Source organism: Notolabrus celidotus, chromosome 14 (assembly GCF_009762535.1).
Source record: "Notolabrus celidotus isolate fNotCel1 chromosome 14, fNotCel1.pri, whole genome shotgun sequence".
Classification (NCBI taxonomy): domain Eukaryota; kingdom Metazoa; phylum Chordata; class Actinopteri; order Labriformes; family Labridae; genus Notolabrus; species Notolabrus celidotus.
Genome location: NC_048285.1, coordinates 7,225,051 through 7,237,739, shown reverse-complemented (window position 1 = coordinate 7,237,739; position 12,689 = coordinate 7,225,051). Strand labels below are relative to the sequence as shown.

Genomic DNA, 12,689 nt, shown 5'->3' with positions numbered 1-12,689 from the left:
TATTTTATTAGAGTATTCAATACTCAAATGAGTAGCGTGTAAATATCGATATATCGATACCACAGAATCGATACGCCCACCACTAATATCGAATACTTTTTTGGCAACTTATTCAATACCCGATACTGATGCTGATACTCTCAGTGATTTAAAAATGCTAATAAAATGCAACGCTTGAAAGATTCAAGATTCAAAGGTTTTTATTGTCAATTTTCACCATATATACGAAGACATACAGGTAAATCGATATGTTGTTTCTCCCTTCCAATTCTTAAATAGCAAAAAATGTAATATAAAATACAATAAAATTATAATAAAATACCGTTAAAACAGCATATGTACACAGTGCAGGTAGTGCAGTGACAGTTTAAAAATGGACAAATGTTAATAGATAATAGTGCAAATGATATTAAGGTACAGACAGTATTGGAGATAAAGTAAATGGTTTGATGTGCAAAAGCAGCTGAGGTAGAGTCCCTGTATGTAGGGTATGTAGTGGGAAAAACAACCCCCATGACAAATATTGTTCATTTAACAACTTTAATATGCAAATCCTTTGGTGGCCTTTTTTTCAAACAATGAAATAAACAAATGTAAAACTTTTATATAAATTAATACAGTTGTCACAGTGTTTCCACATCCTTCCTGCAGAGGGCGCCACCACCGTCACAGCACATAAGAAGAAGAACCTTGCTTTATTTCTCTCACTATTCCAACATGGCGGCGGCCAGGAGGCTGAAACGCGTGGCGGCCTCACAACCAGGATTTCTTAATTTAAAGTCCACTTCAGACCATGCAGACCTGCTCGGCAGAGGGAGAAGACGAGTGAACAAAAACAAGAAGAAAAGCTGGAACAAACACAGCGACGTGAATGACGTAGAAGACTTTTTAGAGGACGTAAGACACCAGGAGAGGACCACAGGGTGAGTTTAGTTTGCCTGTTTGTTTGACTAAAATTGGGAAACTGGTGTGGTAAAAGTCAGATTTTAACCTCTAATAATGCCTTGTTATGTATTGACCTCCGATATATAATGTTTTATGGATGTTAATCTCTTGTTACCCGTTATTTGGCGTCGTCTGTCCCACGCACACATGTCTATGTTTTCCCTTGTTGAACAGAATGTCATTTTAGTCTATTTTTGATCAGATTTTTAACTTTCTATTCAACAAATACAGACCGTAGCTCAAAATCTAGTTTGTCTTTATATTAGTTAACCTGTGAAACATCACACTGTAGTTAAGAGCCTTGTTCTAGTCTCATTTCGCCCTATACTCGGTGCTATTCCTCACGTGTTCATTAAACCATTTGTTTACTTTTTTTTTTTTTTTACAAGTATTAATATTACCACTACTGATTCTGAAATATTTGTTTACATTCTAGATACAACATCATAAATGTGGCTTGATTAATTTGTTTTTTTTTTGTATTTCAGGGGTCTTCTGTCTGAGAAGCCAGACGACAGTTTGTTCTTTTTGGATCTCGGGCAGCCAAAGAAAGCTGCACAGAAAGGTAAATATTTCATTTAACAGTCAACCAGAAATGTCTATGATATTAGATAAAACAAAAACGCACAAATAGTTGCTCTGGGCAAATCAAATACATATGAGAAACAAACCTGCTTCGTTGTTGTTTTTCTTTGCTGTAGTATTAAGAAATATGTCTGACACTAAATCTAAAACTTCTGTATTTCTCTCTAAAGAAGAAGAAGAGCCTCTTGTGGGGAAGAAGAGGAAAGCATCGCGTCCTCTGAGGATAGACCTCATCCTGCAGCATGACTCCCTCGTTCCTCCACCCAAAGAGTCAGTATCACTTGTTCCTGTGTGTTTTGTTTTCTTCCATGAAGGCCAGATTCAGCATCACAAAAGTAAAAGCCTGTCAGGAGGACATTGGTGCTCAGAGGTTCAGTTAATGGGAACAATGGTTTTTCATAAGTCATGTAACTTTGTTGTCACTATTCGGTGCCCTAACATCACACGACATGAAGCTTTTTTCTTATTACTTGTATTACCCTTTCATATTGATCCCTCAAAGGCAATAATATAGGTGTCGCAGTGTGTAATTTCACTTTGCATAGAGGTAAACATCTAGTTGGTATTCTACATATCAGACATACACAACATACAATGTCCACTAGAGGGACAAAAGAGCTCGGGCCACCAATCAAGGGCTCATCAGATATCAGGGAAGGGATTATTCAAGTGCAATTCAGTTACTTTTATATGAACAACCGTTTGATTAATTAGAGGTTTCTGCCTGTTAAAAGGACGTTTCTCCTGTTTTGTCAAGATACTGTCAAGCATTAGTTCTTGGTGGATCAATGTTCTCTTAAGAGTTTGATTCATACCTTCTTTTTCTGAAGTGTCCTGAGACATGTTTGTACTAATTTGGCTTTCTAAATAAAATGCAATCGATTGATTGGTGCAGTTCCACTCACTGGTACCAATCCAAAGTCCTATTTTGGACTGAGTTTGATGAATTCTAAGAGGTGCACTGGTACCACATAGGTGAGGTCTCTCTGTGTGTGTGTGTGTGTGTGTGTGTGTGTGTGAGAGAGTGTGTGTGTGTGTGTGAGTGAGAGAGTGTGTGTGTGTGTGTGTGTCTCTCAATAACAGTCATAACAGGATGCGACTGTGAAGACTGTTTGTCCAATGATGATCACATCCTTGCGCTCCCAGTATTTCCTTCTTGGGAATGTGAAGAAGACATACAGGAGCTCAGGAGACTGTTGTGTGAACAGTTTCCTGGGATCTGAGGATATGAGTTATAACATCAAGAAGGTGTTGAATCAATCAGGCCTCATCTAGAGTGTCCATTGCTGGCTTAACTTTAACTCTCTACCTTGTGTCCTTAAATGCCTCATCCCTAACTCCCTTGTCTCTGTGCCCCCTCCCTCCCCAGCGTGTTGGCCTTTCAACAACCTAATGCCAAGAAACTCCGCCGAATTGCCCAGAAGGCTGAGCAGCTGGCAGCCAAAGGCGTGGTGCCGCGGAGACAGAGACAGCTGCTGAACAGACGGCCGGTGGAAAGGACAGCCAAGAGGGCCGTGACAGAGGCAAACAACAACCCAGACAGAGAATATTACGACATATGGGGACAGGAGTGTGAGTGCTCGCTCTTCTCATGTCTGACTGTGTCTGTCCAGTGATGATCCCATCCTTGCGCTCCCAGTATTTCCTTTATGGGAATGTGAAGACTGACTTGGAGCACAGATGACTGTTGTGTGAACAGTCATCTGGGATCTGAGGATGAACATGCTGATAAACAGTGAACTGTGTAAACTAAAAATGTTACATTTTGTAAAACAAAAGCAGGATTTGGAGTTTTTAGATGCATCCTTTTAGATATGTGAACTTCTCCTTAAGTAGACATGAATGCTCATATGTTATACTTTTCTTCTGGATGTAGCCAAAGACACAGCGGACCCCTGGTACCTTCAACAGACAGGCAAGAAGCGAGTCAAGGTGAGAAAAACACTTAACTTATTAGAAAAAGTGGAAACTGGTTTGTGTGATTTGTAATATGTTACAACTTCTATCAAATCCAATGACTTTTAAGGTTGATTTATACTTCTGCATCAAATCAACGGCGTGCCCTATACCGGATGTCTGCGTAGCTCCCGTACCTACACAGAGGCTTACGCACGTAGCCGACACGCACCTCCTCCAGAATGCAACTACCCATAGAATCGACGCAGACTACAAGCCCTGTGATTGGTCCGCTTGGCCGCATTGTATTTCCCGCATTTACAGGACTCCCAGGATCCCCGTTCATCGGCCGTGTATTTCATCTCCTCCTCTCTATTCATGTAATCGTGTCTGTATGAAACAGCAACATGTATCAGCTGTAGATTGACAACGCGCTCTGAATCGCTGTGGAAAAGTAAACAGAGCATAGCGACTATCAGAGAGAACGCACAGCCCTTAGGCATTGCGGTAGAGAATTGCTGCGCTTCACGGACACATCAAAGCAGAAGTACATACTGCTCATGTCTGCGGCAGCCCCTGCTGTGTTTGATGCAGAAGTATAAATCAGCCTTTAGTTTCACTAATACTGTCCGAAATGTCTGTAGTCGTTTGAGTTTGTCTAATGTGCTATCGTTGTTTTGTCAGCGTCCAGAGAAATTGAATGAGAAGCCATCCGTTCTTCCTGCTGTGGAGGTCATTGCTCCCGGAGGATCTTACAACCCAGACTTCTTCTCCCATCAGGTAAGACGCAACGTTACTCATTAATGGCCAGTCACTCACATTGTGATTGTAATGTGATATGGGATGAATACTCATCCTGACTCCAGTTTTAGAAGTTGTGTATGTTCTCTTGTTGTGATGAGCAGCGGTATTAGACTTTTAATCCCTTTCCCTCCCTCAATCTGTGAACACAGGCCCTCCTGCAGGAAGCCCATGAGGTGGAGGTGGAGAAGAAAAAGGCGGAAGACAAAATAGAGCGACAGCTGGCCGTGAACAGAGAAGATATAGTAACAGAGGTACAGATGATTGCTCCCGCTCATCCATCTTCAGTTTATTTCTAATGCTTTAAAGGTTGGATCTTTGAGTTTATCTAATGTATGTGTGTGCTCTGCAGGAAACGATTTTAAGAGAGCAGGTGGAAGGCCTGGTAGAAGAAGAGACTGAAGAGGCAGCAGCTCCTAATGAGGAGGATGACGATGTGGCTGTGGGAGCCATCACACTGTCCGAGAAAAAGACAGAGAGACAGAGGAAGAAAGAGAGGGCTGAGAAAGTTAAGGTACAAAACTTCACTGCTACACTTTTAGAATGATTTTCCCTTTTCAGAATAAACTCCTAACAAGTAAAACTTAAAGATCAGTGTTAAATTTTTAATTTTAAGGATCTCCAGTAGGTGTTCCTAAAAGAGCTCCTGTGATCTAACAATGCGTGGATTCATCACACCGTTTCTCTTTCTCTTCCACTCACAGGATCAGCGACGGCAGGCAAACAGACAGAAGAACTACCAGCAGCAGCAGCTCTTCCAGCTCCGCTCCATAAAGGCCTCCATCAAGCAGCGGGACCAGAGAACCAAGGCCAGACAGACGCAACGCAAGGCCAACCAGGAGGCCCAGAAAGCCCAACCCAGACGCCTCGGCAAACTCAAGTACGCACCTGAGACTACTCACGCCTGCTGCATCACATATCAGGGCTGCCCTGCTTATTTAGTATTATTTAATGTACGTGCTATTGTACAGCTAAGGGACACACAGAGGTGAATATGACAGAAGTTAGAAATATCTGGACAGCGGCTGAGATATCCTGAGCTTATTTTCACTCAAACTTCGCTTCTCTAGTTTATAACACACTCTACATTATATATTTTGAGCCTCAAATTGAAACAAGACTTTAAGAGTGACAGTAGGGGCTGTATAAGACAATCAACGTATTAGTACCGTACTTTAACACACAGGCTGACTGGTTCTCACTTAGACGTAAATTAGCTTTATTCTGTAAAACTGCTGTTGTGACCTTTTTTTAAAAAATATTTTTATTGCTGAGATCATCTTTGGCCTAAGGAGAAATATATTGCAGGTATTTCATGTGGCTATAGGTCCGTCATTAGCTCATCTGAGTAGTCTAAGGTTTGGGCCAGGCGTTGCTGGATTTCTGGTTTCGGAGAGCGGAAGTAAACAACAATCAAGCTTATTGCGAAACTGCTTCTTTAGCATCACTAATGATTTAAAAAGTTAAGAAGTGGTTTATATGTAATTCAATAATGTTCACAACACCTAAGAATGCAGTTCCCGCCCGTCAAAGAAATAAAACGAGAACGCGGAACGTTAGCGCTGTGCATTGTGGGAAACCGTACGCGAGGCAGACTGGTCCGATGCATACTGAGAAATGTTTCCGAGTCAGCACGACATCTTTTTCTCATACTACATACTGAATCTTGACCAATTCAGTGTGTACTGCTAGTATAGTAGGCAGTTTCAAAAACAGCCATGCTTAAGAAGCTGTATTGCTGTAGTGTCCTGGATTAACCACTAGAGGTCTCTGTAGGCTAGGTTGAATTTAATTTGCAGCTGCCACAGTAAAACAGAGATCTGCATTATTCTGACCTTTAACTCATCACAACATGCTGTTTTACATGTAACAACAAGAATGAGTCCAAAATCCAACTCATCCAAGATGTGTGTAGCCTAAAGACGATTAAATGCTGAAATTCCCTTTGAAACTGTTTTGGTATCAATAAAAGTGGTGGAGCTTGTCCCAGCATTTATTTCCTGACCTGAGGGACCCTGGACCAGAACAATTGTAACTGTTACAATTTGTAAAAAGAAACCAGTGAAGACTTTTAAAGCCACTTTGAGAATCATTAAAGGCTGCTTCATAAGCAAAGAGGAAATTACAATTATTTCCTCCCTGTAATTTAGAAAATAAAAACAATCAGAATCACCAGTTGAGCAGCTGAGCACTGCTTGCTCACCCCATGCATCCTCAAGGACCGACTGGGCTTGACTCGAGGTTGAGCCGACCGTTTCCTCCTTCACATGCTGAAATCATTTCACACTGTTACAGTTATTGAGCAGAGGAAGAATGTTGACTCTGTTGTAAACATGTTGGTCTGTATTTGCAGGTTCCAGGCTCAGGACCTGGAGGTGAAGCTGAGTGATGAGCTGGCCAGCTCCCTGCGACAACTGAAGGTACTTCATCAACTGTTCCCCTTTGACTTGCTGATCCACTTTGACCTTTGAAGGGAGGACACAAGTCTTAATCTGTAACGAGTTTTGGTTCATTAAGTCGGCGTTGTTATCTTCAGACTCTGTATTGTCTCATTCTAAGCTCCATCCTTTTGTCTAACGCTGTCAGAGCCCTCTTCCCGAGGACTTAAGGGACTGTTAGACTTTCATATGATCTAATTGCCTGAGAAAAACTCCAGCTCTGCTCTCATATCTCATGCAATTATGTCTGTGAATAATGCTTAAACCAGGCTTTGTGTTGTAAATGGGGGTTTATATCTTAGTGGGAATTGAGTCAAAGCACAGTCACATTTGACTCATGTGAATTTCTCTTGTAATACTGTGACTGTGCAGCCAGAGGGCAGCGTGCTCAAGGACCGCTTCAAGAGTCTGCAGAAGAGAAACCTGATCGAGCCAAGAGAAAGAGCCAAGTAAGGACCTGAGCCTCTTATGTAACATCTCATCACAGACTCACTGTGATACACACATTCAAAAGGTGTCTATTGATTTTCTTTAAATGTGCATCTCTGCCTCTCTTCCTGCCCTCTTCTGTCTCTTAGGTTCAAGAGGAGACACAAGGTGAAGTACCAGGAGAAGAGGGCTTTTAGAGAAATCACTTAAAGCTGACCCACAGACCACAGCAGCTGAACACACGAAGACGGACCGCATTCAAAGCCACAAACCCAGCATAACGGAACTGTGTACATACAGGTTAATAAATGTTGAAGGCCTTTCTGACCTTTTTCACACAAATACACTCACCAACAAGTTAATACACGTGTGGTTTATTTCCTTTCCTGGTGTGCATCCTACATATTTAATCATATTTAACACCTTTAATGGAATAATCTTCAAGTGTTATGTAACGTGATCCCTATCAGAAGAAAGTTTCCTGAGGGTTTATAGTAAACAGCTGGGTCTGCTGCTGAGGCTGAGTGTCAGTGTGTCACTACTCTCTCCATACATGGGGTAAGACTTGCAGCTTAGTTAGTATCAGACCAGAAACATGACGTGTTACTGGTCACGGATACGACGACTTTGTCAGCCATTAGTGCGGTTGATGTTTCTGGAAATAACTCGAATTCAAACACGTAAACTCTGTTCTATATCCTGCACTTGGGGATGCACTGATGTTTTAGTGTAACATCAGTATTGGATGATTTGCGTTGTTAACAGAGCGGGCCATCTGCAGTTATGTCATGCCCCGTTGTTGGTAGCTGATGTTTATCTGCGTCTTTTCACACCCTATCTCTATCTTTACCCCACCAATTCATTTCTAGCAAGCTAATATAGCAGACTCTGTATCAGAGAGGAGTGTTTTGATAGGGCAGAAGAAATGTCCTGTTGGACAAACTGGTTTCGTTTTATGGTGTAACGTCAGAGAAAAATGTGTCTGTGTGGGAGTTTACACTGTCATTGAGAAAGATCAGACACAAGCAATTTGTAAGACATGCCAGTGACATTTAAGGGAGACTAGGAGCAACAATAAAATTTAATCAAAGCAATCTGAAAAATGCAGACTGGGAGTTTCAAAGTATTTATGCAAAAAATGCGTTAGAATTGGCTACGTGCTAGATTGTATTTTAAACATTATCATCAGTCCAGTTTCTCAAAATCAGTCTATCTCTACCTATTCCTCTTTGCGAGAGAATTTCAAATTTGTTGTAGTTGCATTAACAAAACAGGTTTTTTTCCAAATACATTTCATAATTACTCTGGTTCCAACATAACTCTTGGTATCTTGATGTTGATTTTCCGGTTGTGAAATCCAGTTTTGATATGAGTGTCTTTGTATTTGATTTAATATAAAATTGCATCTCTTTACTACTGAATCTATGACCAATTCTGTGCCAGGATGTAATCTGGCATCAAAAGTGAAGCCAGTGAAGCCAAGCAGCGGTGACTATAACCTGCATGTTTTCTAATGGGCAGCAGAGGTCAGCGCCAAAGATTAGATAACAGTCTGCTCATACTGATCATTGAAAGAAGAATAAACTTCTCACTTGACTTGTTCCCTCAGTAAACATGCCTACTGAGTTTGTGCTGTGCATATTGCGAGTCTAAAGTCCTCAAAACGTCACACTGAGCATTCATTGAGGCAGGGTATACTGTCAACCAGGATGGAGATGCAGCAAAGTTTTCAACCTTTTCCAAAATGGTCACTTGTGTTTCCAAAAGTCAAGCTGGAGTAACTCAATTACATAATGATGGTGCCCCCATTAAGCTTCTGTAGCTCAAAAACCCCCAATGATTGATCTCTCTAAAAAGTCAGTATGTCTTATAAACTGTCTTTGTATTTCCTACACACACACCCTGGTTAACACACAAAAACAAAACACTGGGATGAGATAAAGAATTTATCACGGAACGGAAATTGTGAAAACATGCATATCTAATCCCAATAAGTTTGATTGGAGTTTAATTGAAATAGATTGTTTTTTAATCTTAGGTCAAATACAATCTCATACAGATGGGCTTAAGGAAGTTGGCATGTGATAATTGATTCCAATCCTCTGGCTTAAAACCATAATTGCCTTCAGTCTCCTGCTGGTGTGAACAGGGACACACACTCATACACTGTGTGTCTCAGTCCCATGATGCCTGGAGCTGCGCCAAAGCTTCTTATCCGTTAATCAGTGTGAAAATGTAATCTTTTACCTTCTGAGTCCACAGAAGCCCACCCACCCACCCACCTAGCTGTCTGACTCAAATGACATCCTCCCCCTCACAAGACAGAGTGTAGACCCGGGACCACCTCCCATTTGAGCGGCTTATCAATGTTTTCATGCAGAGTACCTGCTGATGAATTAACCCACAGATTCAGAAAGCCACAGTTTGTCCCCAAGGAACCTCATTCATTACTATTCTACTTACAGGTATTAGTGCTAAACACACTTAAATGGATGGTGGTGAGGCTAATGTGAGCACTTTGTAGCAGTTACCGGGTTATTTTGTAACATTGATCAAACCTGTTTGGTCTAGCAAATAGTCTTTGCAATCCTATTTACAGAGACCCAACAATAATACATTACTGAGAAAGCACTTAGCACTTAACAGCGGCAAACCAAGATGTCTAAAATATAACAGACTGGCAGACGGGGAGATTCACTGACCGTAACAAAAATAACAGTTTTATAGTATCAGAAAAAAGAAAAATATTGAACTCCGACTAGTATAAGCTATAAAAACTATTATATAAGTATAGCAATTAATACATTATTAGAGGACCCTGCAGAGTAAAGAGCACACTAACTCATGGGGAAAAACAAGTTAACGTGCATTAATAGGACATGAAATGCATACAGATGGAGACAGTAGCTGAGTGTATCAAGTCCTCTAGCAGTCCAAGCCTATATCAGCCGAACTAGGAACTAAGCTTTGAGCCAACCTTAATAGGCTTCATCAAAAAGTATTATAAGCATTCTCTGTAAAGATAAAAAAGATGTCTGCCTCCTGGGCCCTTACTGGTAGATTATTCCAAGGGAGAAGGGCCTGATGATTCTACCTCCCATACTATTTTTGGAGCGGGAGGTAACCAAAACAGCCCTACATTGAGGAAGAGCAATGTCCTTTAAGGGTAATGTGCAATGGTGACATCTTTAAGATATACTCAACTAATAAGGATTTTCATTTCTACTCCTGGTTTTTCTGGAAGCGAGGGCAGAGCTTATATGGGTTAAAAATGTGTTTTCCCAATTGCACACCCTGCTGCATTTGAGCCGTCTGAAGAGTGGCCCAATAATCGTGAATCTCATTAACCGGCCAGGGGTTTTGAATACATGGATTAAAAACTTTGCATCATACTTTTGGGAGAGGATGAACTGGAATGTTGTGAAGTTCAGAACTGAACTGAAGAAGCCTTTTGGAGGAGAGGTGAACCACTTCAAGAATTTCTACCATCCAGTTGCCTTTTCGGATCAAGCTTTGGACCAAAACAGATAATTTCACCGTAATAGGTGTGAAGAGCACATTTAAGTCTGAAGGAAATTCACCCTTAGCTTTTGAATCGCCAAATTTCAGAGCATGAAGTCACCTTAAGGACGCGAAGAGGTCAGACAAATACCCTGCGTTTTCTTGTTAGTATGCCAGACAGGATTGCGGCCGAGTTGTTTGTGTTTTCCTTCCCTTTGCCTTACTCTCTTCACGTGTGAGACACAGTGCTGTCAGATTGCCTTGGCACGAGCCAGGACAGATTACGTGTGTGCAATCACTCATTACCTCCTTAAGAATAGATTACTACTCCTCCGGTCCGGTGATATGGGCAGTGACCGGGGTATCCACTAAAACACTTAGCTGCACTGCATGGAGCTTGCACTGTGCTGCCTGTGCTTGTATGCGTATCTAAATGAATAATGTCATCTGATCCCAAGCTTGTTTGCTACAAAGGGACATGCAATCGCGTGGCAGCTCATTGTCCCTCTGCCTACCTCACCTTTTTCCTGTGTCTGGTTCACAAACACTGTGTACGGACACGAAGAAAAACCACATGGTGGTGCAGGCTATTTAAGGTCACAAACATCCTTGAATATTCCTCAATAAAGGTAAAGTCATTCATTAAACTTGAGATAAATGATCATACTCTTTTTGTTTAACAGATATTTTTGTCCATGTTAATATTATTAACACTGACATACAGTACAAGTGAGAAACATTGTTCATGTGAGCTTCTTAATTGTAGCCCAGGTTTTGCGATATCTGCTTGGCAAGAGGCACGGCATACAGAACAACTAACCGATGGCAGAAGGGCTCCAAATGCTCAAACAATGGAGGTTACATTAAAATTTGACCCAATATATACACTAAAACTAATACGCTGGTCTGTGTTAGCACTAAGGATAAGTTACAGATCTAACTTTGGATCTGGGAGATTGAAGGATGACAGTCACCCCAATCTTAATTGAATTATAGCCTTTGTTCCTCTTCTTAAGACCTTACGTAACCAAAGTCGTGTTTGTGACCCCGAGAGATTGAACTCCGCACTATAAAACAGGCTCAATGTCTAACACGCACTTTTTCCTTGAATTCCTGAAGTGTTCCTGGTGACAAAGATGGCTACAGTCATTCATATTGAACTGTTTTAATACTACTCTCCATATCCCTCGAGTCTGTGTTGGACAACTTTAAGGGATGTAAGGAACAGAAGAATCTCAAAGTTCAAGTTCAGACTGATGTAAGGACAGCGTCTTCCTCTTGTTATATAAGTTCACATTCAATGATGAAACCTAAATGATCTAGTAAAGAAAATTAACAGTACTTCTTACAACAATCCTTTTCTTATTTGCATCAAATTGTATCAGTTGATGCTGTTTCATTCGTGTGCTTTAATGTACTCCCTCCCCCGTGATTGGGCCTATTGCCTGAGCTTTAGATTGCTCACCTGCCATGATCTGACAATGTGCCAGCACCATCTCTCTGTCCTGGATTACGTTATCTAAACCCTGGGACCAGAAGGGGCTAAGGCAGCCAAATCCATTTGAGCAGAGATCTTTGATGTTACCTTTTTGTGGAGGGAAAAAAAATCTCTCGATTCTCTCAGTGCATCTTGGAATGACCAGATTTGGACAGAAGAGGGGATCCCAAATAAAGATCCATTACATTTCCTCCCTTAAATGATTGGTGAAATCACCAGCCAACTCCAAGCCCTTACCATATTTCATTCCAAGCTCTTAACTTTTTTTAAATGTATGTTTTATATATATGATTTAAATATTGGGGTGTATAGAGATAGACTTGCAAGTCTCCAGCTGCAGTCTTTTTCCTGTTATGTGTTGGTTTATTTCTAAGCCTTGGTGGTCACTGTTTGCTTCTTGTCCTAACAAGATCCCACAAACTGAGTACATAGATAATGTCTTCATCAGTGACTGCAATACATGCCAACTTTGCAACAAAGTATAATTTATTCGGCAATGCAATTTGACTGGGAATTTCCCTTGAAGACACAACAAACATTGTGGAGGGTTTAAGCTAACCTGTAAGCAAAGTAGCAAAGTAGTAGTAGTAGTAGTA

The 12,689-nt window shown here is 41.1% G+C and overlaps 1 protein-coding gene across 1 annotated transcript; it reads left to right on the top strand.

Moving 5' to 3' along the window:
* Positions 1-695: 695 nt before the first annotated feature.
* nop53 (NOP53 ribosome biogenesis factor) lies at positions 696-7,456 on the top strand. The gene is made up of 12 exons (XM_034700768.1): positions 696-923; positions 1,434-1,510; positions 1,701-1,800; positions 2,900-3,102; positions 3,407-3,462; positions 4,111-4,206; positions 4,380-4,481; positions 4,580-4,741; positions 4,932-5,107; positions 6,581-6,647; positions 7,038-7,114; positions 7,244-7,456. The coding sequence occupies exons 1-12, from the start codon at positions 718-720 to the stop codon at positions 7,302-7,304; spliced, it is 1,383 nt and encodes a 460-aa protein (XP_034556659.1). The 5' UTR covers positions 696-717; the 3' UTR covers positions 7,305-7,456.
* Positions 7,457-12,689: the final 5,233 nt, after the last annotated feature.